Below are 26,941 nucleotides of genomic sequence, written 5' to 3'. Positions count from 1 at the left end.
TGCTGTTCTGTGGGCCCAACGTCTTTCACAACGCTCTCCTGTGAGCCCAAGTTTGCCATTCTTGAATGGAGCGGGTACTCAAACAACAACCAACAGGGAAATACAGTACTTTTATTTTAAGAGGCTATGGGACCTGTGTTTTTGTTTAAAAAAAACATTTCTAACAAAATAAATATACAAACACTTCTCTTACATACAGGATGCCAAGCTGTTCTGCAGTGGAATGTGAACTGTTTAATAAAGTCTTTCTTTTTTTTAAATCTTTGTTCCACAAACAGGACTATCAACAATTCACAAATGCAAAAAAAAAGTTGTTGTCTTTTAGTTTTAGATTTCAATAACTGCTCTTAAACACAGAATGGGCTTCACTTATTTTAGAAGTTGTTATAGCTACTTTTATGTTTCAAAACACTAATACACACTATATTTAACAAAATTTAAGAGAGGTGTAGGTAACTTAATAAATACTTGCTTAGAATCACAATGAAAGTCTAGCGTAACTCAGTGTTATTTACAACAACAACAGATCAGCGAAATTCCACTGTCTTTTAAATAAACATTCTAGAGTGCATTAAAATCAGAACACAGGTGGAAAATTATTCCACTGATTGCTTCCTTCTACTTCACTGCAATATTAAGATTCCACAAACAAACCCTCTTAAAACCTTAACAATTTTCAGTCTACTGCCCAAATATGATTTCACAGCATTCATGAATATCTTAACCGTTACTTATTTTTAATAAACCAATAATACAGAAAGCCTCTGGGTCCAATACTGATTTCAGGTTACAAACTACTGAAACAAAAACAAATAAAACCCTTGTGTTGGTTGAAATATAACCAAAGATTGCCTTGAAACAGTTTATTACTACCAAGGTTTTAATAAATATTTCTCTTAAGTAAGTTCACATATATGAGAGTTTAAGTATAATAATGTTTAAACTTTCTCTAAGAAATAAAACCACATATGAAACATTCAGTTTAATGCCTTATGTATATTTCTGGTATCATTAAAGGACAAAAGCTCTGGGTAAATAATTATATTACATATTTATAACTATTGCAAGAATAGACATGTTTATATAATCTTCAATTTAAAAAAAAAAAACAACAAGATATACATTTGAGAGTATTAGAAGAGGACATTCAAATCTTGCAAATAAGATTATCCAATCTTATTTCCAAAAAAAAAAAAAATCAAAATAATGCAAATAGTTTTCTGGCCCCTTCTTGCCTTCCCTACTCCTTTCCCCCTTTACACATGCAAACCAGAATCTCATCCAATTCATGTGTTCCCACCCAAGTAGAAATGTGTCACGGTAAACAAACGTGGTTACAAAACTGTATCCCCTCTAAATTAAGAGCTCACTGGGGCCCAAACACATCGTAGTGTTTCATTTCTTAATTCTGTCTCCAAGGTTAGATATTATACTAACTTAGATTGGGTCATTAACTGCATTTATGTTCTATTAAAAAAAAAAAGTGAATCAACCACTTTTTAAACTTTTTCTAGTTAATAAATTACTGAAACTGACTCCCCTCACACATGCCTTAACCTTACTATTCCACCACACTGTTTCTCCAAGAATACAGTGGGCACTGAATTAACACTTGCTGTAGTTAAAGAGGCTTTTCTTTTCTTACAAGTAATGTATCTGTAGGTACATTAACATTCATAAGGACTTACGTGTAAATACAAAAGTAATTTCTGTAAACAGTTCTTATGTCAAACCCAATACAGAATGTTCAATGAAGCCTTCGAGTCACGGGTCTTATGAGAGAAACAACCCTATAACTCAAATATGTACTCATTAGCCAAACATATTCTTCGAAATATAAGAGCTGCCAGCGCAAAGGTCAGAAGGACGATCAGAACAGTTGATCCAGTATGGTTGGCGTTGACTCTTGGCTGCTGCACCCGATTGAAGTCGGTCGAAGACGGAGCCCGTCTCTGACTCTGCTGCTGGGCACGGCGCTGCCGAGGGCTCAGAGACGTATTAGTGGACACCGACGGAGTACGCTCTTGACTGGATGATGCACTGCTGTTTTGAGGTTCAGACTGAAAAAAGAAACGCAAAGAGTTGAGGCAAGACAGCACATAAAATTGGCAATGAATAAAATCATTAGAACTAAAATGTACTCTCCAGATAATTCTTAATACTTGAAAGTCTATTAAGAACACCACTAGTAGCTATAACTACTACTGTTGGTGTAAGGACAAAATTGATGTGTGTAACAGCCTTGAGAAGAAGTCTGTTTCAAGTTCCTAATTAGCAGTTCTAAGGACATGAGAAGTCTGAAGAAAGCCTGTCAAACAGTATTTGAATTCTAGAATAGTTTCAAATCCAGATACGTCAAATATCTTTGTCTAGAACTTGCTTAACTCCTTGCAGTTCAACAAATCTTCAGTAATCCTCCAGACCATAAAGTCTCTGAAGATTTGTAATGTCACCTACGCTGAAGAGAAAACAAGTTGGGGAAGTCAATATAAGAAGGAGAAAAGTCCAGAGGACTGTAGTTAAGCACTGCTTCCTGCAGACAGCTGGGTTCTGCTCTTATCACCCTCACCACCACCGGGAAAACAATACACAAATCAAAAGCCCTGAGCACAAAATGCCCAACAGATCCCCCTGCACCAGCCACAGAGCTCTGTACCTATGCACGCACACACCCATTGCCCTCTGCTGGTCACAGGTTGGGCTGCCACCATAGGCAGTGACAAAGTAAGTGACAGCAGCTGTTACCCAGCTCAGGAGAGTTATCATCCTAAAGCAGAATCATCTTTCTGGTTGTAAGGTTGAAGCCACGGGTTCTGGTATCCCACTGGCCCGATCCTGCTTCTGGTGCTGAAAGGCTCAAGCTTGCAACATCAAAGTATTAAAACAGTGACACAGCACAGCTGGTGGAAATTAAAATTGAACTCTGTCAAAATGTTTAATTCTTGAAACAGAAAGGCAGCTGACATGACTTTTATATACATATAAAGTCTTTTTTTTCCGCTTCTCAAAGCGGATTGCAGGTACTTCCTTGTAATCCAATCTGCAACGATTCGCAAAGCTAGCCTTCCCCCCTAACATAAAAAGGTTATTATTACAGCAGGTAAAAAGGGAATTCAGGACGTTTTATGTTTGCTTCCGAGCAAAAGCTCTTTTAATGACACAGTATCCATAACCTTAAGCACTGCTTTGGCATGTGAGCTGCCATAACCACAGAAGATATCCTTCCCACATGGGCCAGAGAGGGAATGTCCTCAGCTGAGTATCATGTTTGACGATGCACAAGACAGTAAGCCATACTAAGCCCCATGACTCTTTGGCCACATATTCTGTACATGTGTGTGTGGGGGGGGAAATGTTCAAACTGTCACCTGGTGAGTGATTTAACTAGCCCAGGGAAGAGACCTTCCTTTTCATGCTACTCATCTCTAGTTTATTATCCCACTGTTTATTATCAGCAATAACGTACCAATGTAATTACTTGCCACATTTGACAGCTTGCCTGTTTACAAAGGTTTCTCAAGCAAGCAAGCAGCCTGTGTTGCTTCAAAGAGAAAGTATTTTTTAAATGGATTCATTTCCACCTGGGGCTTTATCAGCAGAGACAGCCAAGAACATCACAAGCAGCTGTGGTGGTTTAATAACCGACCGGCAGCTCAGCTCCACCACACTGCTCTCCCCCTCTCATTCCTCAGAAGGAAAGGGGGAGAAAACACAACACACACAAAAAAAAAAAGGAAAAAAAAAAAGAAAAGCTTGTGGGTTGAGATAAGGAGCGGTTTAATTAAAGGAAAAGAAAAAAAGCAAAGGCCACAGAGAAGCAAAAGGAGAAGACGATCATTCTCTGCTTCCCATCAGCAAGCAATGTTCAACCACGTCTTGGGAAGCAGAACCTCAACACTTTTGTAATGACACAACTTAGATTTTCATCCATCCACTTTCCCAGGTTTTATTTCTTAGCATGACCTCACAGGGTCTGGGATATCCCTCTCTCAGGTTAGGTCTCAGCTTCCGCTGCTGAATGAGCTGCACCACTCTCCGGCCTCCACTGAGCAGTCCCACAGACCGCAATGAGAGCATGGACACTGACATTCAGGCAGTCACTGGGATGGCAGGTGACAATCTGTAGCTGAGTCCGAGCTGACTAGCTACTATACCTTAACTCAAAATCGTTCTTTTGTCAGATGTGGTAGAACCCTGTTTTCTTAATGAAAATTCTTACTTCCATCACGTCAACTTCCAGCAGTCTGAAAACTCAAATGGGGGAACTCTACCATTACTTTGCCCTGAGCAGACACCAACGACCGCAAATTAAAAAAAAAAAAGTATGCACGTTTTCTGGAGTAGCCTAGTCAGAGGCATTTTGTCAGACCGTCCTGCATTGGCTTCACACTCCTCACAAGTACACAGTACTAGGTGAAAAGCCATCTTCATCACCACGTGTTGCACTGGAGAGATCCCTTCTATCCCTCCATCTGCTCTTTAAATGACAGGAACTCAGGAAACATACACTTGATATTACACTGGGAAGGTACTTCATTTACAGCTTGAGAGCAGGCCAAAGAGGACAAGGTAGTAATTTTAAGTGTGGCATCAAAATACTGGCTATTGGTATAGCAAAATAACACATACACAGAAGAGATATGCTAGCGTTGCTGTTAATATAAATAACTGCCATTGCTAAAACAAAAGTACTATGTCAAGTTAAGTTTCAAAACCTGAAAGTCATGATTATCTGTGAAATATTTTAAGTCTTGGTGGTTCATTACTAAGCTGTATTCCTGACAGTGATAGCTGACAGAAGGGGAAGTAAGTTCAAAATAGAATTTCTCATCCCGTCAGAAGAAAAGATTTCTCCAGCAACAAGAGTCCTGCGCAGAAGAGAGGGAGCAGACAAAGCAGTGCCCGTGCCAGAGAGCTACACCACTTCAGAATACTCTTGCACACAAGAATTCAGCTAAACCTACTCCAGAAAAAGCATCACTGTGCTCACAAAAGCCTTGCTATTACTTCATTGCAAAACCCTCTGTCCGTTCAAGTAGCTTAAAGGTAAAAATCACACAACAGAAAATTGCAGAAAAGAACAAACTCACCCATGAAGCAGCCTGTAGGAAATTATTTTCCTAGTGTAAAACCTAGCCTGCTGATTTTCAACTCTTTACATACAGTTAGACCCTTTCCTTAGCATCTATTTGTTTTAAGTGTCCCAAGATCAGAAGAAAGATAACACAACACAGGCAATACTCCATTCTTCCTGCTTGATTACTGCAATTTTTTTCCCCTCCACATTGTGTATCAGGATGTAAGGCCCCATGACTTCAGAGTTACGCGTATATCATCATCTATTTCAAAAAGAATTACCCAAGATAATTCAAGGATTTAGCACTGGGTCTGCCTCTGCTCCTTTTATTATCTAAGTGCATAAATTTCAAGTTCACAACAGCAGCTTTTCTCCAGTAGCTTTTAATTAAACATGCATTTGTGCAGTAAGTGGTAAACATTTTATCCAAAAAGAGAAAAAAATAGTTTTGATGTTGCCCCCATCTGCAACTTCCAACTTAATAAGGCAGAAATAGGCCTCTCCACAAGAGCCACCAACTTAAAAGAAAACTATATGTTATACATGCAAGAAGCCCAGCTGAGTAGAAAGAACCTGAGATTTGCATGGACACTTCCACGCATATTAGCGGATCAAGGCCTCTGGCCCGTGCGTACTATGTCAAGATTTCTGTACACTTTAGCATGAATAATGGCTCCAGAAAATTCCTAGTATCCAAAAGGTGGCAACTCACAGAAACAGGTATTTCTTTAAACTCAAGTAATGCTTATGAAACAGTGATGTTCTGATCCCTTAAAGCAGTAATCCACTTTCTCATCGTTTCCTGTCTGTGACGCAAACATTTTAAATACATTACTATGACGTTTAAAGCTTTCATTTCACATGGGACTGTTCTGCTGTAAATTAAGTTCATCATCGTTTATTAGGCAAGCGTAATTCAATAGAAGTGTTCTCAGAAATGGGAGTAATCAAAATCAACCTTTTCTGAAGTCTCTCTTTTTCTCCCCCTCCCTCAAGAAAATGCTACTGATGCTTAGGTATTTTGGCTAGTTCTATTATATTAGCCAGGATTTGTATTGGGAAGAATAAAACAAAATGGTTTATTAAATCCTGAACAATCTGGAAAAATCCTTCTTGTGGAAAAAAAAACATATGCTATTAGCATGTTTATATTTCTACATAGCTTGAAAATATGTTGCAAACATGCAACAGATGGTCTGACGTTATTTGACGTGTTTTAGTTTTTTTAACCAATCTGCAGCCCCATCCTCTAAAAAACACAGCTTAGCTGGGATTTGTCTGCAATTTATCAGTGAATTTAGATTGCATTTGCCACAGTCGTAACAGCAGCTGCCTTGGCCCACTACCAGGCCTCGGTCACTTCCAAATCTATTATGTAAACCCTACACCTAGTGGTATTAAGACTTGAATCTCATATCATTTACTTCAAACAGTAAGAATATTTTAGTCAAATTTACTTAGACCATAAAAGCAGGAAGATATTCTTAATATTTAAAGGCTACAAATTATCATTGCAGCAGTTTTTGCCTCTAGCTAAGAGTTCTGTTGGAGAACATCTGTGATCTATTATTCAGAGTGTAAGTAGTACCTAAGACACCATAACACTTTAATGAGTGTTACCCCATACATTAAAGGATCTACTGGGAATATGAATGGATAAAAGAAAGTTACTTGATGTTTGTTTTTTAAAAGAAGAAAGTGAAAACAAAAGATCTCTGCTTTCAAAAGCAGCATGCTATTTGCTAAAGTTTTTATAGAGATGCAGAAATTTTTCAAGAAACATATGGACTACATTGTTGCAGTGAAGCCTCCCATCAGCTTAACAGAACAGATTTCGGGTTCAGACTGTGCACATATTTGCACTGATAAAGCTCAAACACAGACTGTACCATTGCGCTGTTTGGATCCTGGAATGCTCGAGCTGCACCATCCTGCTGGGGCTCCGGTGAAGTGGCAGAACGGTTCAATCCCGATGAGTTTGAAGGTTCAGCATCTGACTTCCTCGATGAATTGACTTCTGCCTACAAGGAATAGTACATAAATACACTTCAGAGGCAAGATCAAAATTACTCCAAACAGACTTGGATCTTCTTGGAATGTCCATTCTAGGGCATGCTGAAGATAAGATTTACTTGATCAAGTAAGTCAACTGCATTTCAGTTCATCATCAGATTTAAGAAAATCTAACTCCTAAGAAAAAAAAGACTACAGATGAACAAACAGCAGTTTAGACAATATCCCAGTTCCATTTTGCAGTTGTTGTTCTATTTGTACATAATAATGCGTATAACATTAAAAAAAAACACAAATGAATGGAGCTAAAAACATATTCAGAAGATCTAGGACAAAATTATGCCAGAAATAACAACCTTATTAAAACTTCTGTTTCTCATGATCCTTAAGTAAGGGCTGACTAATGCTGTCACATGTGGACAAATATAGCCTGTTTCTCAGCAGGGATAATTAGACTCAGGTGTGTGCTATGTTAGTGCATCTATAGTGGTTCTAATACCAAAATTGCCTCAGAGTCAAAATGGGTGCATGTGCGTGGCCTGATTCTGTGTCAGGCAGCCATAACTCAGCTTTCAATATTTAAATTTCAACACAAGAGCTAAAGTAAAAATACAAGTCTTAATAATACTGTATTATATGATTTCAAAAATGTCTAATAAGCACCGATTCCCAGCGTTTAGGCCTCATGCTTTTGGAAACTTGAGGCGTTAATAGATCTATAGCGACACAGAGGATCATTAATAACACTCTTGCTAGAACAATATACATGCTTGCAATAATCCCTTCGGAATGGAGAAAGACATCACATCATAGTCCTGAATTAAAACACTTAACAACATATACATATCCAAATCGAATTTAAAAAAGGGGAGAAGGAGGTGCAGGACCAGATCAGTTTTTATCAGCAAGCTAGTCTCTCTCTCTCTCAGGAGTAGCATTACACCTCCCAGATCTTGTTAACTGGATTTTTTTTTGCAAAAATTACAATTCCACTAGTACCTGTCTTCAAATACAGATGCAAGTAATGCTACTAAGAAATACAAACAGTGTACTAGAAGCAAACCAATTACATAGATAACAAGCTAATAAGATCACAGGATAATATCCTTCCACTTTACTATGTGGGGGGGGGGGGAGAGAGGGGATTAAATTCCCTGTTTCTTGATATATAATTTCTGATTTTCCTGAAATACTATGTCACTGAAATGATCTGAAGATGATTTAAAGATTTAAAGCACATTTGTTTCTCTGTTTCAATAGAGAATTACAATTTTTATCAACACAGAATCATGGAATGATTTAGGCTGGAAGGGATCTCTGGACATCACCTGGTCCAAGTCCTTCCTCAAAGTAGGGTGAAGCCCACTCAAGTTTGGAGCATCTCCAAAGCTGGAGGTATCACAGCAACTCCAGGCCGTGTGCTCCAGCATTTGACAACCCACATGGTGAATCTTCTTTTCCTACGTCCAGTTGGTACTTCCTTTCCTCAAACTTGTGACCACCCTTTTTAGTACGTCTGCTTTTTCCAAGAAGAATTAATCTAATCTTTTCTGTTAATCTTTGTAAAGCGTGTACACTGCAGTGTGCATTTGATTTATTTCAGTTTATGAAGGGATTAAGTCTAGTATGCTAAATAAAAGAATACTAAAGTTCAAATATATATATATTTGAAATAATATATATATATATATTTCAAATAAACAAATTTTAAAAAGATACTCCAAAGTTTCCTAAATTGATTTTTTTTTCCAAACTAGTCTCTCTTTTCTCCAGCCTCTGCTGGAGCCTCTTACCTCTGCTTCTGGGAAAGCTAGGGAGAACACAGACCTCAAGGAAAGATCTACTTATTTAAACATAATAGTTATGGTGGATGGAGAATAAATTCTACAACAGAGTAAGCCTTGTGATGGCACCACGTAGATATACCATATTGTTTTACAGAAATACGGTATATAGCATCTAAAATGTACAAGAAATTCACAAAACATTTTGCAAGTCCATGTAATTCTGATAAAAATTGTAATTCTCTATTGAAACAGAGAAACAAATGTGGAAGCTCAAAAAAGCAGGAAAGCTAATTAGGAAATGCCTTTCCTCCCCCCCCTCCTGAATTTCACATTCCTTGTCCAATACCAATCACAAGCATTTAAAAAAAAAAGTTGTAATTTTGCTTAAGGCTGGTATGAAAGAAGTTCTTATAATCCCAAGATCATCTAAGTAAGTTAGGGAACCTCTTCTGTAAGGATGAGGATAACGCAGACAGTGCCAAGATGTTGCTAGTAAAGAAGTTCACCCAATTATACATCCAATTGGCAACTTGATGTGAAAATCTTACCCCATAAATTGGTAAAGAACATGTCCAAATTACTGAAAACTTTTGTATTCCTTGGTACTTATTCATACTAATATTTTGCTACAAATTCCTAAGTTGTGTATCTCAGTCTAACATCACATAAATGTTAAACATCACAAAACATCACAAAGCCAAGCAAAGCAGAGAAGGTAGGAAGCTTAAAAAAAACAAGGGAAAGAGGACCCACTGAAGAGGAATAATTTGTCTTGTATTAAAACAAAACAGTATGAAAGAATGAAAAAAGGTTGCAGAAACCTGAATTTTTGTTCATTGTTCTCTCATCGAATGCTTTCTCTGGAGTTAAACACGTGGATACATGGAATGCATTAATATTCTTTAGAGACTGATGCCCTTAAGTTTTTAATGTTAAAAATGAAAAGGGCATGAAACAGAAGTTGAGTTTTCTTAAAAAATAAATTATACTTAGATATTTCTAATATTTCTGGGATAAAGATTAGCAGTGCTTAAGCAAAAACCAATCCTACACTTTTTAACCCTTATATATTGTAAGGAAGCCAAGAGCAGTTAAGTCCCAATAGTTTCTCTGGGTAGCTCAGCTTGAAAACTCTGTGTCTGTAGTTCCTCATCCTTGTAAAAATATTTTGAAGTGTTTTTATCATAAGCAGTAGTACACACAGACTTAACCACATCAACATGTGTAGATGTGAGATCACAAAGGAATACACAGATCCTGCAAAATTGGCAGTGATGCTTAGTAGCAGGCAATCTTCGTTCTCAGGGAACACAAAAACCACAGTCTTTGGAACAGTGTTAGAAAAACATTGGTAGAAAAACATTGGTAATAAAAGGGACATACACTCCCGCCCTGAGCAAGGATGCCTTCTGCACCAATGCCACATTGCTATATTATATTTCACTGGAGATCCCTGCCTTCATGCACAGCACCCTTCCTTAGTGGAAGAAGGATGAGTTTAGTGGAAACCCCATTGAAAAAAAAGCACTGTGCATGCAAGACATGCGATTTTCTAAGGCACCTATTTGGCTAAACAAACCTTACTTTTACTGAAACACAAGCTAGAGAACACATTTTTGGGTAAGAGTCACTTTCATACCAGAGTTCAACTTTCAGTATCTTCATCTGCGGAGTAGTTCAAAAGAATTTGCAACCATTTTTCAGTAGGAATATATTTTATTCCTTTCATAAGCCAAAATAAAAAAAAAAAAAATCACAAAGGAAAAAAAATAGGTTAGCTTTGCCCAAACTTTCCTAACATATTTATAATAAAACTAAGTTTGGAGAATTTAATCATGCTATTAGTGACTAAAAACATGGAACTAAAACCAATATATACAGTTCTTATCATAGTGGTCACCTCTGAAATTATAAATAGTCAATCTTTGCTTGAGATGCACAGTTTATTCACTGTCACATTCACAGAAATCTACTCTCATTTTTCTCTTCCAGTCTGTCCTAAAAAAAAACGGTTTCCACACAGTGATTTGTGAAGGTTTATAAAATAACGTATTTCCCTCAATTTACAAATTTTTCCTCCACATTTTTTTTCATATTTTGTACAGCAGAGAAAAAAAAGTTTAAACAGTTACTACACCTTGAAGCTAATTTGTCTGGCAAGTTCTTTAGCCTCCTTGTCCGCCTGGCTTGACCCACTTCCTGATGTTAGTGGTAAGAGGGCTGTCTTCATAGATGTGCCACACATTTCACAACAGAAGTCTTGTGACCTGGCCACAGAATGACATAGCTCAGAATGAGATGTTCTCAATGTTCTTCTGTGCTTGCTTAAGCAAACTACTTGCAAAACAATCCACAGAAAGATTAGTAGTTCCAAGACCAGTAGCTTAAAAGTACCTTTCCCCCCCAAAAATGCATTACCTTGAAAAATTGTATTAAGAATAGTCTATATCACAAATACATATTCCCTCCATCATTTAGGAAAATATTAGCTTACCTACATATTACAACTACCTAGTACTTTGTTAATAAATTTTAACTATGTTAAAACTTATTTTAGATACAAAGCAAATTAAAGTGTGTATTATAAAAAGTTAACTATTATTAGAAATACTAAATAATACTCAGGAGTTTGCACCTCAAGTCCAGGAGTTTCAGCTTCTGCTAGAAGCTTTATTCTTGCACACAGATTTGTCTATAGGGCATACTGAAGGCAGCTCTTCATGCTGACCAGAAATACACTTGTTATTATACTGCCTGGACCAACCCAATAAACCCTACAGGTTTATAAACCCTACAGCAGGATTTATTAGCTTTGACACAGTGCCATGCTGCAGCTTCTGATTAGCTCAGAGCATAGGCAGAATAAGCATGCATCTGCCTGCATGTCCAGCAAGTTCAGCTTCCTTGCTAGAAACAAGGTCAAGTAAAACTGTCTGCCCAAGTCCACTTCCAGTCATGTTTTGCATACCTCTAAGTTTGTTAAGGACTCCACAACCTCTCTGGACAACCTGTGCCAGTGTCTGACCACCCTTACAACAAAAAAAGTGTTTTCTTGCATTCAAATTGAATTTCATGGTACTCTATTTCTACCCACTGCTTCTTACACTCTCCTTGGGCACCACTGAATAGAGCCTGGCTTATGTCTTCTTTATACCCTCTCTTCAGATATTTCTGCACATTGCTAACATCCCTCTGAGCCTTTTCTTCTCCAAGCTGAAGATTTTCAGCTCTCTGTCTCTCTTCGTATGAAACATGTTCCGGCCCCTCAGTCATCTTCCCAGCCTGACACTGGACCCAGTCCAGTAATTCTGTACCCATCTTGTATCCTGACCTGAACACAGCCCCAGCCTGGACCCAGCACTCCAGATGAGCCTCACCAGCACAGAGTAAAGAGAAAGAATCACCTCCCTCACCCTGCTGGCAATGCTCTTCCTAATTCAACTCAGAAGGCTGCTGGCCTTCTTTGCCGCAAAGGCACTTTGATATCTCATGGTCAACTTGGTGTCCACCGTGACCTGCAACTCTTTTCCTGCCAGGCTGCTTTTCTCATCAGTTGGCCCGGAGCTTGTACCAGCACATGGGGTTATCCCTCCCCAGGAGCAGGACTTTACAATTCTCTTTATTGAACTTCATGAGATTCCCCTCAGCTCATTCCTCTAGCCTGTCCAGGTCCCTCTGGATGGCAGCACAACCCTCTGCAATATCAGAGGCTCCTCCCAGTTTTGTACTGTCTGCAGACTTGCCGAGGGTGTACTCTGACCCATCATACAGGTCATTAACGATGGTGAATAGCACGAGTCCCAGTATCAACACCTGGGTACACCAGCAGTGACTGGCCTCCAGCTGGACTTTATACACCCGATCATGGTCCTTTGAGCCACGCAGATCAGTCAGTTCTCAATCCACCTCACTGCACACTTACCTAGGCTGTGCTTCATGATATTTCTCTATGAGGATATTGAGGAAGATAGCACCAAAAGCCTTGCTATAGACAAGATAAGACAACATCTGCTGCTCTTCCCTGGCCCACCAAGCTAATCATTTCATTATAACTTAAAATTAGATTTGTGATTAATTTTCTAAAATTATTCAGAAGCTGTTACTTCAGAATTTTCTGTTGTTGCTGTTTCATTACGTACTTCAGGGAAACGAGGCCTCATTATTATGTTTGTTTTCTCCATCACTCACACTAACTATCACCTCCATCACATTTATTTTCCCTCCGCAGCACAATTAATATTATGATACGGTGGTAATTATCTCTCTGAAGAATGTATTAGAGATGAACCTCTAATTTGACCACACAATGTTGGCAGGAACACAGCTCTTTCAAAGTGTTTAATTTGACTGTAAGTTCTGAGCTTGCACAATATTCAAGAAAAGAATACAGATACAAGGCAGAAAGCTTTTTTTTTCTTTTAATTTAAAATGAACGTGAAAGAACAGTCTTGAAGTGACTTCTATTTACTCAATGCCTTACTGTAAAGGAGAATACATATTTATGTACCCACAGTAACAAAATTAGTGCTTACTTCTTTGCAAGAGCTCTTCTTTCTTCTGGTGTATAATCTAGAGATCCTATTGCACCTTCACCTTTGGTTGGCATAAATCCAATAATGGCTAGTAAAGCTGTTCTTACTAAAATTGGTAAACAGAGATATAAATAAGGTTGCAGAAACAATCGTTATTCATCTTACTCTACATTCAGTAAGAAAAAGTTGCAGTTCTGCCCACAAAACTTCACTTTGTCCAAAAAAGCAGTCTCGATTTCATTCAGGTGAGCTGTATGAAATACAGCATACAAGCTGTTGGCTTTTTAGTTGGTTTTACACAGAACTCTTTTCTTGAACTTCAAATTACAAATGAAAGTTAAGGTCTAGTTCTCTCATCAGCCTACATAGAGAAGGAAAGCTAAGTTGCTACAAAAATGCTATATAAAGATTAGAGTTCAAAACTTCAAATGTGGGCTGCAAAGAAAAATGGTAAGGCAGATATTAATCTAAGCATGCACGTGGTGGAGCACCAGCAATAGAAATTGCATCCTATATTCTTATTCAAAGCAGGGGTAATAATCTTCAGTTCTCCTTAATATCTGCAGGGTCAATGTTACTTCCATTTTTTCTTCTAATACCATAATAATTAAAAAATACCCTGACAATAGAATCATTAGCTTGTAATTCAGTTGGGCTTTGTTAAATAAATCAATGCAAATAAATCAATTAACACATGCAAAAGCATCAAAGTGTTATTTCTGCTCACTCCTCAGTAAAGACCAGAAGTACACTAATTCCAAGGTTTCTTACAATTCAGGGAAGCACACAGGAGGAGTTCTGCTTTACATTACTAAGAACTAGTTTTCTTGATGCATGAACTATCGGTGAAGTAGTGCTGTAGTTTTATTTTTCAGTTTAAAGATCTAGTTGCTCAGTACGGTAACGTTTTCCAACTAATTTGTTACTTACTACTCCATGAAGGCTGCCATGTTTCAGGATGATGCCCTGAGATGCTTAAACATATTTTCTTCCCCACTTCAAACCTGCCATTGGCCTTTAAAGGAAGAATAAGGACATAATGAAATGTGCTTGAATTTTATTTTAGTACAAGTTATAAAAACGATCATCAGATAAGTCTATATGCAAACAATACTTGACAATTGACTTGACGAAACTTGGATATTAGGAAGAACTTCTTTCCTGAACGGGTTGTTAGGCACTGGAATAGGCTGCCCAGGGAAGTGGTTGAGTCACCATCCCTGGAGGTCTTTAAAAGACGTTTAGATGTAGAGCTTAGGGATATGGTTTAGTGGAGGACTTGTTAGTGTTAGGTCAGAGGTTGGACTCGGTGATCTTGGAGGTCTCTTCCAACCTAGACTATTCTGTGATTCTGTGAATTGTATCGCTGCCAACCTCACAAAAATGGCATTTGGCTTTCTGAACAACGAGGTTTGCCATTTGCCTCTATTCACGCATGAATAGACCCTTAACTGATACCTCATACGTCCCAATTCAACACAATGGCTTGCCTGTTACTCACACACGTGGAGAGCCTGCAAAGCTATAGGTCTGTGAAACCAGACAGAACTACGGCCCTTTACCCATACCATAGGTCTGCCTTACACGTGCCAAGAGAGACCAAGAGGGCCCAAGGAGGCAACAGAAAGTTTCAACATCCACATCAGCGATTAGTATTAGTCTTGGGGTAGAGTAGGTGCCAAGTTTCATATAATGACAGAACACTAAAGGCTTGAAAGACTTCTGATATTAATTTCTTGAACACCTTGAAAGACTTCTGGTATTAAACTGACAGCATTAACTGTACTATGTCACCTTTCTCACAAAAATAATGTTTCCTTAAGTACAGGAATCTCTCTCTCTGATACCTAAGGTAAAATCAATTATGTAAAAAAGAAAAACTGGTAAACTTTCTTACCGTCAGCAAAATAATGCTTGGTGGTTTCATGGGATATTCAGGTGGTAGTACTATTCGCCCGTGATAAATTCCTCCATCGAAGTCTGAATCTGGAGGGCCTCTAACGGTAAAGTGCCATTCAAAGAGATTATCCTAAAATGCCCACAGCAAAGAAAAAGAAATGTGTCAAAGAAGTAGACATCTAATCACCACTTTCTTGCAACAAGGACAGGCTAAAGAAACAGCAAGTTGTAAGAAGACAAAATCAAATGGAGAGGAAGACAACCAAGAGTATACCAAGATTTTGCCTAAAAGGATAAATGGTGTAGCTTCCTCTTAGTTTTCTTACAAAAGGGCTTTGTTGAGAAATTCAAAATCATCATTCAAGGTCTCCATACTACTTGCACCAATTATGACAAGAGTTTTATTCCCTGACAGATGGAATATTCCGAGACAAATAAAGGAAACCTTGGTCTTTGTCCCATTGAATAATAGTTTCTACAGAACTGAGAAGAGGCCCACTCCAAGTAAGAACATTAAGAGCCTCTCCTGTCAAGGTCCCTTCTGTGCCCAAGGCAACTTTAGTTCCAGGGAACTTCCATCCTTGTTTGTTTCTCCACAAAGACTTTTGAAACAGGTACCTTGCCTTACTGCAACAGGTAGAGTTTGGAACACTTTCATTGGACACGTAAACACCTTCTCCTTAAGTATTATTTCTTGGGGGTTCTGTGTTTGGTTTTGTGCATCAGATCTCTGGATGCCTGCAACTCCCTGAATTATTGCAAACAACAATTCTTACTGTTGCCACGAGTCCAACGAAGCTTGCTGCTGGTGAATGAGATCTCATAACCTACGCTGAACATTGGTATCACATGGCTGTGACTGCCCACATAGCTGTAACTTTTTCAAGAATGGAAGGGAACCATCAACATCTCCAGCATTTCCCATCATCTGTCACTGTTCTCTTCCCAGTAAGTCACTGTTCTAACCCCCAAAATAAGACTTTCATTTAAATTACCATAGCATGAACTAGACCTTAAGTTTCACCTCAGAAAGTGGAAAACAAGTTACAGGCCAAAACTAGTCCATAATAACAAAAGCTAGTCAATAACAACATACACCTTATAGCACCTAGAAACATACTACCAGCTCTAAGCATGTATCCAAATGTCAAGTTTTAAATACATATGCATACAGAGAACTTATAGTGGATACTACACTGCCTCATTACAAGCTCCTGTAAACATATGGAGAAACCAACCTCCAAAGGCTGTGCATGATAATGATCTGTAGGATCCTTCAGTTCTGCAGCCTCCTTCATCAAACGTTTGACAGCTGAAAAAGAGAAAGCACAGAACATGAAAATACAGAACAAAATTAATGCATACTGCACACAAAAATGTGTAAACATTTCTTGAAGAGCTCCTTTCAGCTAAGCTTTTTTCAACTCACCGCAGCTTCTTCACTGGAGTTAGTAATCCAAGACACAATATCGATTACTCACACTGAACAAATCTTTTAAATGAGTCATGTAGTACAGAGTTATGAAAAATATGCTGCATGGTCTCCAAGTTTCTCAAAAGAAACCCTTAACACTGTGACTAAAGCAGCATTGTATTATTAACTGCACCAAAGATTGAAGGAAAAACAAATGTCATTGACGGAGTTTCAGTATTTAAATACAAGACGTACACGACCACCAAACCTAAGATTTTATCGCAACAAGCTTTTTCCTGACACCTCTCGTGACTATTACATGACTCGTCCCTTAATTAATCCATAAAAGGTGACAGTAACATTTGAGAAAAACCATCACATCAGTAGCACAAGGAGATGTGGTTTTATACTGCATTTGAAAACGCATATGCCCAGCTAGAAAAAACTGACCCAAGTCTTTGTAATTTGAACCTACTACTGAGGTAGGACACAAAGGTATTTTTCTGTCCTAAATTTAGGGTAGTCTTCAGTTATCCTCTTCAACCTTCCACTTCAGAACCGGCAGCATCACCTGTATTTTCTGCATCACCTTTTTCCTTTATCTTCAGTAAGTTTTGCCTCATCACCTGTCCAGCCAGGTGCTCTCATGGGCATCGTGCATTAACTCCTAATAAACTCAGCCAAATTGAAAAGCAGACTAAACACACCAATCACAGACAAGAAACTGAAGGATGCCACCTCATGAATGAAGTTAGGTAGAACATCCTTACTGTCCTCTACTTGCTGAAAATAAAAAGTGAAAATACCTATTAACTCGTTAAGAAGGGAACAGGAACCCTTACTCCATCACCCGTGTTCAATTCAAACCATAGATGTCCCTCTCACTTGTATGGTTACCTAAATACAAAGGAGAAATACTGCCCAAACTCCCTTTTAACCACAGCTTTTGGTAACACTGCAAGCAAACCATAACTCTGATTTACAAAGCCAGCCCTATGGATTTACTCATTTTCCTGATGCTGTGAGTGAAGGTACTCTCACCTTCCCACATAGGAATTTGAATTTCAATTTACTGTGAGAAGTCCTTTTATTTATTTGCACTACCTGACAGCTATAAACAACAACACAAAGTTTGAAAACTTTGCTTCTTACAGCCCAAAAAGCAAACAGACTACGTGGGAATTGGCTGCTGCCAGCCAGGCTCCTTCCGCCACTGCTTCCAGGAGGTGTCGATGAAGCCCTGCAGAACCCACAAGGTCACACCACAGGCAACAGTGGCTGGAATCCACCAAGAACAAATTGTCTCTTTCATCTGCATTAAGGTTTACCAGTTCATTAGTGAGGAATAAGAAAAAAATCAGCTTGGACCAGAAGGAGTCTGTCTGGATACTTCCCTTCACAAATTAAAAACAAGAAAGTAGAAGACATCAGCTGAGCTGATGTGATAGCAAATTCCATCAAGAAAAAACAGGAGAAGACTGAAACCTGTGTATAAAGGAGCTTGGCAAAGCCAGGCTTGCACCCAGCCCAAAGCAAGGGTGTAAGACCTTCGGCTGTGCACATCAGCACCTCGGAGCCATCATGCCAGGAGCAGCCAGCCCAGAGCTCAACACCCGTGGCAGGTGGGCAACCACAGGCAGAATTCAAACCCATAAGCAGATTAAAGCATGGTTTGGTTTGTTTGTTTTGAAAACTTAAGCCAGGATACAGATACTCTATTTTAATGAGCCTGTGTAAAATATATAGGAAATAACCTGAAATACTGCTTGACTCTTTGAACATGAAATACTCCAAAATATATCATTTAGCTTCTGTATACCATAGTGATAATTTGCTCATATGAAGCTTTCAATATTAAACCACCTAACAAGTCTTACGAAGAAGCAGCACGTGTATTTCCACATGGTTGAGAAATGTCAACACAAGTTGCACAGATCTGGCTTGATCAACAAAGATTCATCCTGAAAACATGGAATGTCATGTTTTTCAAACCCACCAAATTTGTTGAATACAAGTTGCTGTATTCACAAACACAGCCCCTCCTCTGGCTAATGGAAACTGCAATGGAAAAAATGAAAATAATTTCCAAAGTCTGCCTGCAACAAGTAGATGACACTCATCCAAGCTTCATTAAAAAGAATTGTGATGCAAAACGCGGCATTTCAGCCCACTTGAAATCACACTGAGTCATCCAAGTAAAAGTTTGGCAGTGGCAATTCTGAAAAATGAGAGCATTTTGGACCCATTCAAAATAAAAATTGGAAACTGTCAAGTCAAAAACCATCACTAGCTTTTTTTTGGGGGGGGGGGGGGGGGGGATAACAGTTAACAAGCAAAATTTGTGTGATGCACACATGTACAACTTGATGACTTGCAGATTTATTTCTGTCAAAAAGATGTTTCCTGGTCAAATCCCACTTCCTGGGATGTTTAAGCCATCCCTCAACTTCTCTTCCCCACAATGGCTTCTCCTGGACCTGTCTTGAAGTCACATCTATCTAGTAAGGTGGAATTTTAGCTCATTTTTACATTATCAATGAAGACTATGTAGGGCAATCAACTGAGTTGACCAAGATCACTGTGTTATAGTAATGCAAATAACATATAACAGTGCAAAAAGATTAATTTTCACATAACAAACTCAGAACACTTTTCCTCACTGAAAGTCCAGAAAATGTGATCCAAGTAATTCAGTTCCACCTGCCTCTAACACTCAGATCATCAGTGAAATGAGTCTGTGTTTGTGATCAGGCTAGCATGTGACGGTATCTTCCTCAAATGGATAGCAACCAGTTAATTCTACCCATTTTCAGTTCTTCTGTTTGGGGAAGAAAAAAATGTACATGGACAAATAAAGTAAGGAACCAAAAATAGCTGGCATAAAGCTAGGGATCTCAGTCTTTCAGGTTGACTTATCTGATCTGGAAAAGGAGAAATAAAACAATCTTTTACTGCTTCAGGAAATGCTGCCTACTTTCTGTTTTGTTTTTGTCTTATGGCTGCTATAAATACTTTTTCCATTTTTAATGTGATTTAGAGGCTTACTCAGGAGAAATACAGGATATGCAATCTTTGGTTTTTAGCGGCTCTGCTGACCAAGACAAGATAGGCAAGGCGTAATTTACTTATGAAATCCAAGTTTTCCAATTAATTTTATTAGTAAAAGTACTATAAAATTTCTCTAGGACGAAGGGTTTTAGAACTACCTAGAGCCCACTTAACCTGTTAGCAAAACGCAGTCCATTTTCATTGCCTGTGTCTATTAACACCACCACAACCTACAATGAGAAAAATTGTATGAGAAAATAATACGAGAAAATAGCACTAGCAGAATCAAAGAGCGTATTTCATCAAAACTGCTCAATGAATTTTAGATGGATGACTTTTGGGGAAAGTCCTTTTAAAACCAGCTGCTTTCCCCCCCCCCACGTCCCAGAGCCACCACCGCGGGACTTCAGAGCCCAACGCCCGCAGTGCCACCTACTGAGTGGCCTCCCCTAGCCCCCGGGGCACCTTTGAGCCTCTGTGTTCAGTCATTCTGAATTTGTAGGGAAAAGAGAAGCCGAGTTGCTAAAGGCAAGTTGAATTTCAGCTAAATGGAAAAATATCAGTGAGGTCAGTTGGCAGTTCCACCACACAAACACTAACCCTGGCTCATTTTTTATTGCACGATCCAAATTTGTGTGTGTTTGTTAAGCACACGGGATTTCTTGTAAGACAACAACACTCAATGAGCTTTCACATTTTAAGCTAAAAAAATAAAAGATCACTAAGTGGTATGGTCACTAAACAAGCACCAAGAAAGCATTTAAAGCAAAGAGTCATACTTGACTCTCCCATCCGGCTTTCCAGGCCGGATAGCTATGAAATACTTCTATGACAGCTGTTTAATAAGGAGAATCATAGTTTTTAGTGTTTGTACTCTCTAGACAGTGGTTTATTAAAACTACCCATGTGGAGACGCCGACAGGTTCCCACCAGCTACCTGCACAGTGTCACCAGGTAACTGCGTGCTACCTGCTCCCTAACAGATACCATTTTCCTGGACTACTGAAAATATGTGAATGATACGTGATCATAGTGAATTAAAATACAATAAAAGGGGAAAAAGGCACAGGAGACAAAGTACCCTGAAATAAAAATTATAATCCTTCTGCAGAATAGTGCCAAACAGCATCTACTCTAGAAATAAAACTAAGTTACCAGACTTCAAAGTGAGCTGCGCATTACTAATGCTTTTGTCCTCCACCTCTACATTCTTTGTCCCTATATGTTTTCTGCCTGTTTTCCTTATCCCTTGAGTTCACATCTGTCTTCAACTAGGTTTTTGAGCTCCTGTAAACATTTTTGTATGTCGCTTCACAAAAACGTCACTTCACGCGTAAAATTTGCATAGCAGTTTGTATAGTCACTTAGCCTTGAATCAAGACCACGTTTAAAGTTTCCTGAACGCTAAGTTACGTGGAACTTCTTTGTGACGGGGACGTGAGCTTTTCTTACATCATCCAAAAATCAAATTCCTGGAAAACAGGTGGCCAAGTCCTTACACCACTGATGAGGAGAATGAATATACTACATATTCTGTTTCTTTAATGCATTTCTCCAAAGCATTTCCCAGTGCCTCGGTCTATGATGAGACAGCAGACCATAAATCTTCACTCTGAAAACTTAACAGGAGGAAAAGAAACCACATGCTTGCATCAGACCAAAGCTCATTTACATACAAGGATTTCCAGATTTTCAGTCTTCTAGAAAGCCAACAGTAGAAGCAACCCATAATGCTAACAACTCTTCCCATAGCACCAGTGACCACTTACCAAACCTCCATCCTGCAGTGATGGAGGAATGGGCAAAATGAAGAAGAAATTAAAAAGCTGGTCTCAAGCAAACAGCATCACCATTTTACAGTCATCTCTAACTGAAGTCTACTACAGTTTCAACATTACTCCAAACATCTTGATCTATGGAAAACAGTTTCTCTAATACTGTATTACAGAAGTCACACTCCTCTGTCTAAATAAAAGCAGAGACAACAGGTCTGCTTGTATCATGTGCTGCTTCTGCTAGGTTCTCTGTTAGAGAAGTTCCCATCTTATGCTGATCTTTTGAGATAATACAGAAAAGCATTAGAAGACTGAAATGTGCAATTGCAGGGCTGTAACAATTGTCTGGAGGAGACACAGGTTCCAAAATCGCTTTTATTTTAAAACCCAGTTTGACGGCTGCTTTAACTTTTGCTACAATAACAAACGGAAGCACCACTTGCCAAGAAACACCATTTGCCAAGAAGCCAGCCGGCTGCTTTACGTCTTCAGGCTCTCAGATACATCCTTCCCAAGTCCCACATGGCTCCCGCACTCATACAAAGTATTTAGAAGGAAAAAAAAGGAGTACTTTTAACTAAACTATTCTCTCCTTGCTCTCACCCTCAGGAAGGACAGACCTTTATTCCTTGTCTCCCTGGTACAGCACTTTTTCTGCAGCTACATTTCAAAACTGTTCAGTCAACTTAACACAAAGCAGGATAAAATCTATCAAATTTAAGGTGCTGGTTGAACACACTAAGATCAAACAACGTCTTCAGCTTTAATCAAATTTTAATGTCCATTAAACCTATTTTTCTAAAAATCAATCTTTGTTTCATTCACAGAAGACACTTAGCAGCACAGCACCCACTGGCTATTTCCTATTGACTGGTTGTTATGAACAAAGAACTGATGCACGCTTGGCGGCGAGGAATACTTACTTGTCAAAGGTATAGACTGGAGAGAAAAGAACAGTTCATTGGAAAAGTGTTTATTTACCCTGCAGCAAGCATAATAAAGATGATGGCTAAGAGGATCACAACCTAGGCACATTATGTTCCCTGCATGCCCAGGATGCACAGGCACTGACCCTGGGCAAATACAGGACGTACATACACCCCATTTGCTCTCCCCAGACCCTCAGCAGCCCTAGAAGGCAGCTTCTAGACAAAGAAGTCTGCTAAAAAACAAATAAAAACACACAACAACAACAAAAATCTCTGTTCTTTGTAGGCTCTGAGCGAGTAGCTGTTCCTAATTCCTCATACATGCCTATGCTAATACCTGCTGAGACACCAGGTAACATCCCACCTGAAAGAGGAGGTGGGGGAATCCTATCGCTACAAAAGCGCGACTACAAGATTTGGTGTCTGCCTGGCAGCAGCCTAAGGGTCACAGCGTTTGAGAAAAGCACTTATTCCAAGTAGCTGTCGTGTAAATTTCAGAAACAGAGCCGTTCCTGAAGCATGAAGAGGATGAAGCCTGTGCTTCAGTCGGCCGAGCTCTGATACTGACGGGAGAGGTTTATCGGCCACACAGTAGCAGGCTGATATACATTGACTAATCCATTCTGGAATCCTAAAGAGAGAAAATAGCTTTTAGAAGTGCCAAGAATAGAAATAAAAATATGAAGCAAAAGCTTAAAAAGCTTTGCCTTACTGAAGCAATACAAAGGCCCCTGAAGAACAGCGTGTGAAATTTTTACTCTTCCAAGAATTAATGGTGGGATATCTCTGTACCCCCTTGCCCTAACAGAGGGTGACCAAGAGAAGGCAGCAGTGGCTTTGCACACCAGCACTCCAAACCCAGACTCTCAGTGGTCTCACCACACGACCCTGGGTAAGGCAGAAGTGCCAGAGCACCCGCAACGCTCGGCAGAGAGGCAGCAAGTGGGGAACAACTCGATTTGCCTCGTGGAGAGCCACCGTTTTTGAGATGTGCTGGGATGAACTAACATCTACTGGAGAAACCCTGATAAGGATGGAGATGAATATACAGACAAGCAGCAGCCAGCAGCAGGACAAAGCTGTGCAGCAATGGTGCTCTTTACACAGTCTATCCGGAAGCACATTTGTTCAGGAACCCAGTCTAGCACACCTACTCACAGAAGTGGTGCCCACGCAGCCACATATCATCACTGAAGAACTTCAGCTCGTGTCACAGCTTTACAGCAGAATTTGGCTTTAGAAGATCAAGAAAAGCACAAGTTTCTTCTAACAAACTGTTCCTATTTAAAATGTTTTTCTCTAATTGTAATCAATTTAAAAAAACAAACAAAAAAAAAACTATAATTGTTACCATACTAAATACTAAACGTTGTAGGTAGTGTTTGCTCTCTTTAAAACTACTGAGCAGGCAGAAGTCACCATCTGGAATCAGTTTGCTCAAGTCCAGAAGGAGATTTCAACAGGCAAAGCCTCTCCTGCAGGTACAGAGCAGTTATTTTCTTCCACTGTTTGAAATGGTAAACACGGTGGATTTGTTATTATTTCACTATGTTTACATTAATTAAAGCCACCTTAAGATTAGAGCATTCTACATTTCTATCTTCAGCCTTCAGTTGAACGGCAAGTGTAAAAAATAGATATTAAAATGCACACTTAACCATAACAAATCTGTAAGACAGAGAGAAGTATTAAATAAAACAGAAGTATTAATAACTGCATAGGTGTATCTACCTGGTTAGCAAAAGGAAGTGGTAGACAAAGGGTAATGGCTATATACAACCAAGTCAACTCATTTTAAAGGGTGACAACAGTTGAAGAAACAGGACTTATTTTGAATCTTTTTGGTATTGAATACCTTTTTCCTATATTCTTAATATAACACTTCAATATTCATTCAATATGTTGAAGTTAGTTATCAAACAAACTTTGCATAGACTTTGTGTAGACCACCTCCGTCCATATGCCACGGAGCACGTTTGACTTGGGGAAGCGGTATCGACCCACTGGACGAATCATTTGCCTTTCCCACGTGAGGTTTGTTTGCAGTAGAGCTGTGCAGGTGGTGAAAATTGATTTCAGCAAAGGGAATTTTCACTTGAGAACAAAAGGAGCTCGTAACAGCAGAGGGGAAAAACACACTTCCCAATGAACCCGCAAATATTTGCCCTCTTCACCCAGCTCCCACGGGCACATCGCGTAGGTTATCGCCACCGTTCCCAGTGACGTGGCAAACCACAACTGGTGAGGGTGTTTGTGTGGCCTTGTCCCCTCACACTGCCAGCACGTCCAGCATATGGGAGGGAAGAGGGAAATGTGCTTCCTGGTGCGTTACTGTGTAAATGTAAGGCCAGCACCATTCGCCCCGTGCTCCCTACCGCTCAGTTACGCAACCTGGGCGTGAGGAGGAGGAAGGAGGGGGCAGAAGACACCATTTAGCAACAGGTCCATCATTGCCCAGGAGCAATGTTGTGTCAACAAGCGTGCCAATTACACCGGTCAAGCCCAAGTCATCGCGGCGCTGAGTCCCTCCCCGCCTCCCACCGGGGCGGCAGGGCTCCGGGACAAAGCCGCCATCCCCGGGGCTGGCAGCACCTGCTGCCCAACAGCGGGCCGGGGGAGCAAGGGCAGAGCCCGGCCCCAAGGCACCGGGCTGCTGGGCCGAGCCGGGGAGAGGAGAGGAAAGGAGGCGGCTGCGGCACGGCCCCGGTTCCCCCAGCCGGTAACAGCGGCGGGTGCCGGCGGGGAGCGACCCGCGCCGAGCCCCGGTTCCCCCCAAGCCCTTCGGCCGCCAGGCGATCCGCGCTGCGCCGCCCCGGCCCTGCCCGCGGCCTGGAGGCGGCTCCGCGGCCTTACCGGGGTTCTTGAGGTTGTAGCGGCCCTCCATGGCGGCGGGCGCCGCGGCTCCGGCAGCGGGGGACGACAGACGAGGAGGAGGAGGAGGAGGGACGGGAGGAGGAGGAAGAAGAAGGCCGGGCCCGGCCCGCCTCGCCCCGGGAAACTCCCCTGACGTGGCAGCGGCGGCGGCGGCCCCGCCGTGGGCTCGGAGGGAGGCACCTGCCTCGGCGGCGCCGCCCCCGGGGCCTCGCTGCCCGCCCCCGGGCTGCGGCCATACCGCGTTTTGTTTTGTTTTGTTTTGTTTTTCTTCTGGAAGGAAGGGAGAAGGAGGTCGCATCCCTGAGGTGGCACAGGGAGCATCCGTCTTGTTTCATGGCTTCGGGCAGCTGAAGTCACAGGGCGAGGTAGCCAGTGACAGGGCTAGAGGGAATGGCCTCAAGTTGAGCCACAGGAGGTTCAGGTTGGAAATGAGGAGACATTTCTTCTCAGAAAGAGCAGTCAGGCATTGGAAGGGGTTGCCCAGAGAGGCTGTGGCATCACTGCCCCTGAGGATGTCCAAAGAAAGGGTGGACGTGGTGCTTAGGGACATGGTTCAGTGGGTGACAGTGGTGGTAGGGGGATGGTTGGACCAGAGGATCTTGGAGGTCTTTTCCAGCCCTATTGACTATGATTCCAAGGAGCCCAAGGACCTCCTAACGAGCAGAGTGGTTCAAAAGCTGCTTCCAGCCCTCACAGGCCCCACTGACACCTCATCCAAAAGGTTAATGACCCTGTAAGATTTAGTAGCACCACGTTTGTTTGCTTTCGGGATCACGCAAGTCTAAAATAGTGTCACGCACCAATTAGTTTAGACAAGAATTACCAGCAGAAGCTTGGCTTGATGGGCAGATCCCCTTTTCCATGTCTCAATGCCAGAGGAATTTTTTGTTTGCATCGACAATTTTGGTTTCTCTGCTGCCTGGTAACAGCCACAATCCACTTGGGATGGCACTTGTAACAACTTATAGCTAAGGAAATGCATACCAAATTAAAGAGTTCATGTTCTCAGCAGTCTCAGTTTCACTTTAATTCACTGCAAACTGGAAGAAACATGTCTGAGCTTTTACGCGCTTTTCTTCAACAACATGAGTTTGACGTTCTTGTTTCTAGTTCAGAAATTCTCCTTAATTTTGTCTTGGTTACTTTTATATCCCTTTCTTCATAAGCATCCACATGAAACTAATTTTTGGTGTTGTTTGATGTCTTAGTTCTCTTTTCCTATTTCCTTCTTCGATCGAACAGCAACAGAAACGACTTGTAAACCAAAAAAGTTGCATACAGATAACAATATACAGTTGCATACTTTGTCATGTTCTCAGCATTACAAAGTAAGGTGTTACACTTCCCTTTCCTGTTCTATTGTGCCGTGACATTGTGGTAAAAGCAACAAATAAAGCAACTTGACTCCATCTTACTGAGTATGTGCATTTTCAAAAGGGAAATGTGATCTTCCTTTTTACAGGGCAGAACTCTACAAATAACGAGTAAATTACGTGCAGCAGAAGGAAAGGAATGGCTTTGGGATTCCCTTGTACTCCAAAAGCACCCCATGGGATATGGCCAAGAAGTCTCAATGGCATCTCAGCTTTTCTC

The 26,941-nt window shown here is 40.4% G+C and overlaps 1 protein-coding gene across 1 annotated transcript; it reads right to left on the bottom strand.

Annotated features, from left to right (window-relative positions):
* Positions 1-214: 214 nt before the first annotated feature.
* On the bottom strand, positions 215-25,464 carry UBE2J1 (ubiquitin conjugating enzyme E2 J1). Its single transcript, XM_035320265.1, has 8 exons — positions 25,328-25,464; positions 16,547-16,620; positions 15,307-15,438; positions 14,340-14,424; positions 13,410-13,515; positions 11,015-11,144; positions 6,967-7,098; positions 215-2,060 (listed from the first exon to the last, which is right to left on the bottom strand). Exons 1-8 carry the CDS (start codon positions 25,356-25,358, stop codon positions 1,791-1,793), a joined length of 960 nt encoding a protein of 319 aa, XP_035176156.1. The 5' UTR covers positions 25,359-25,464; the 3' UTR covers positions 215-1,790.
* Positions 25,465-26,941: the final 1,477 nt, after the last annotated feature.

The sequence above is a fragment of the Oxyura jamaicensis genome, chromosome 3 (assembly GCF_011077185.1).
Source record: "Oxyura jamaicensis isolate SHBP4307 breed ruddy duck chromosome 3, BPBGC_Ojam_1.0, whole genome shotgun sequence".
NCBI lineage: Eukaryota > Metazoa > Chordata > Aves > Anseriformes > Anatidae > Oxyura > Oxyura jamaicensis.
Note: the sequence above shows the minus strand (reverse complement) of the source record. Positions and strands in the feature narration are given on the sequence as shown.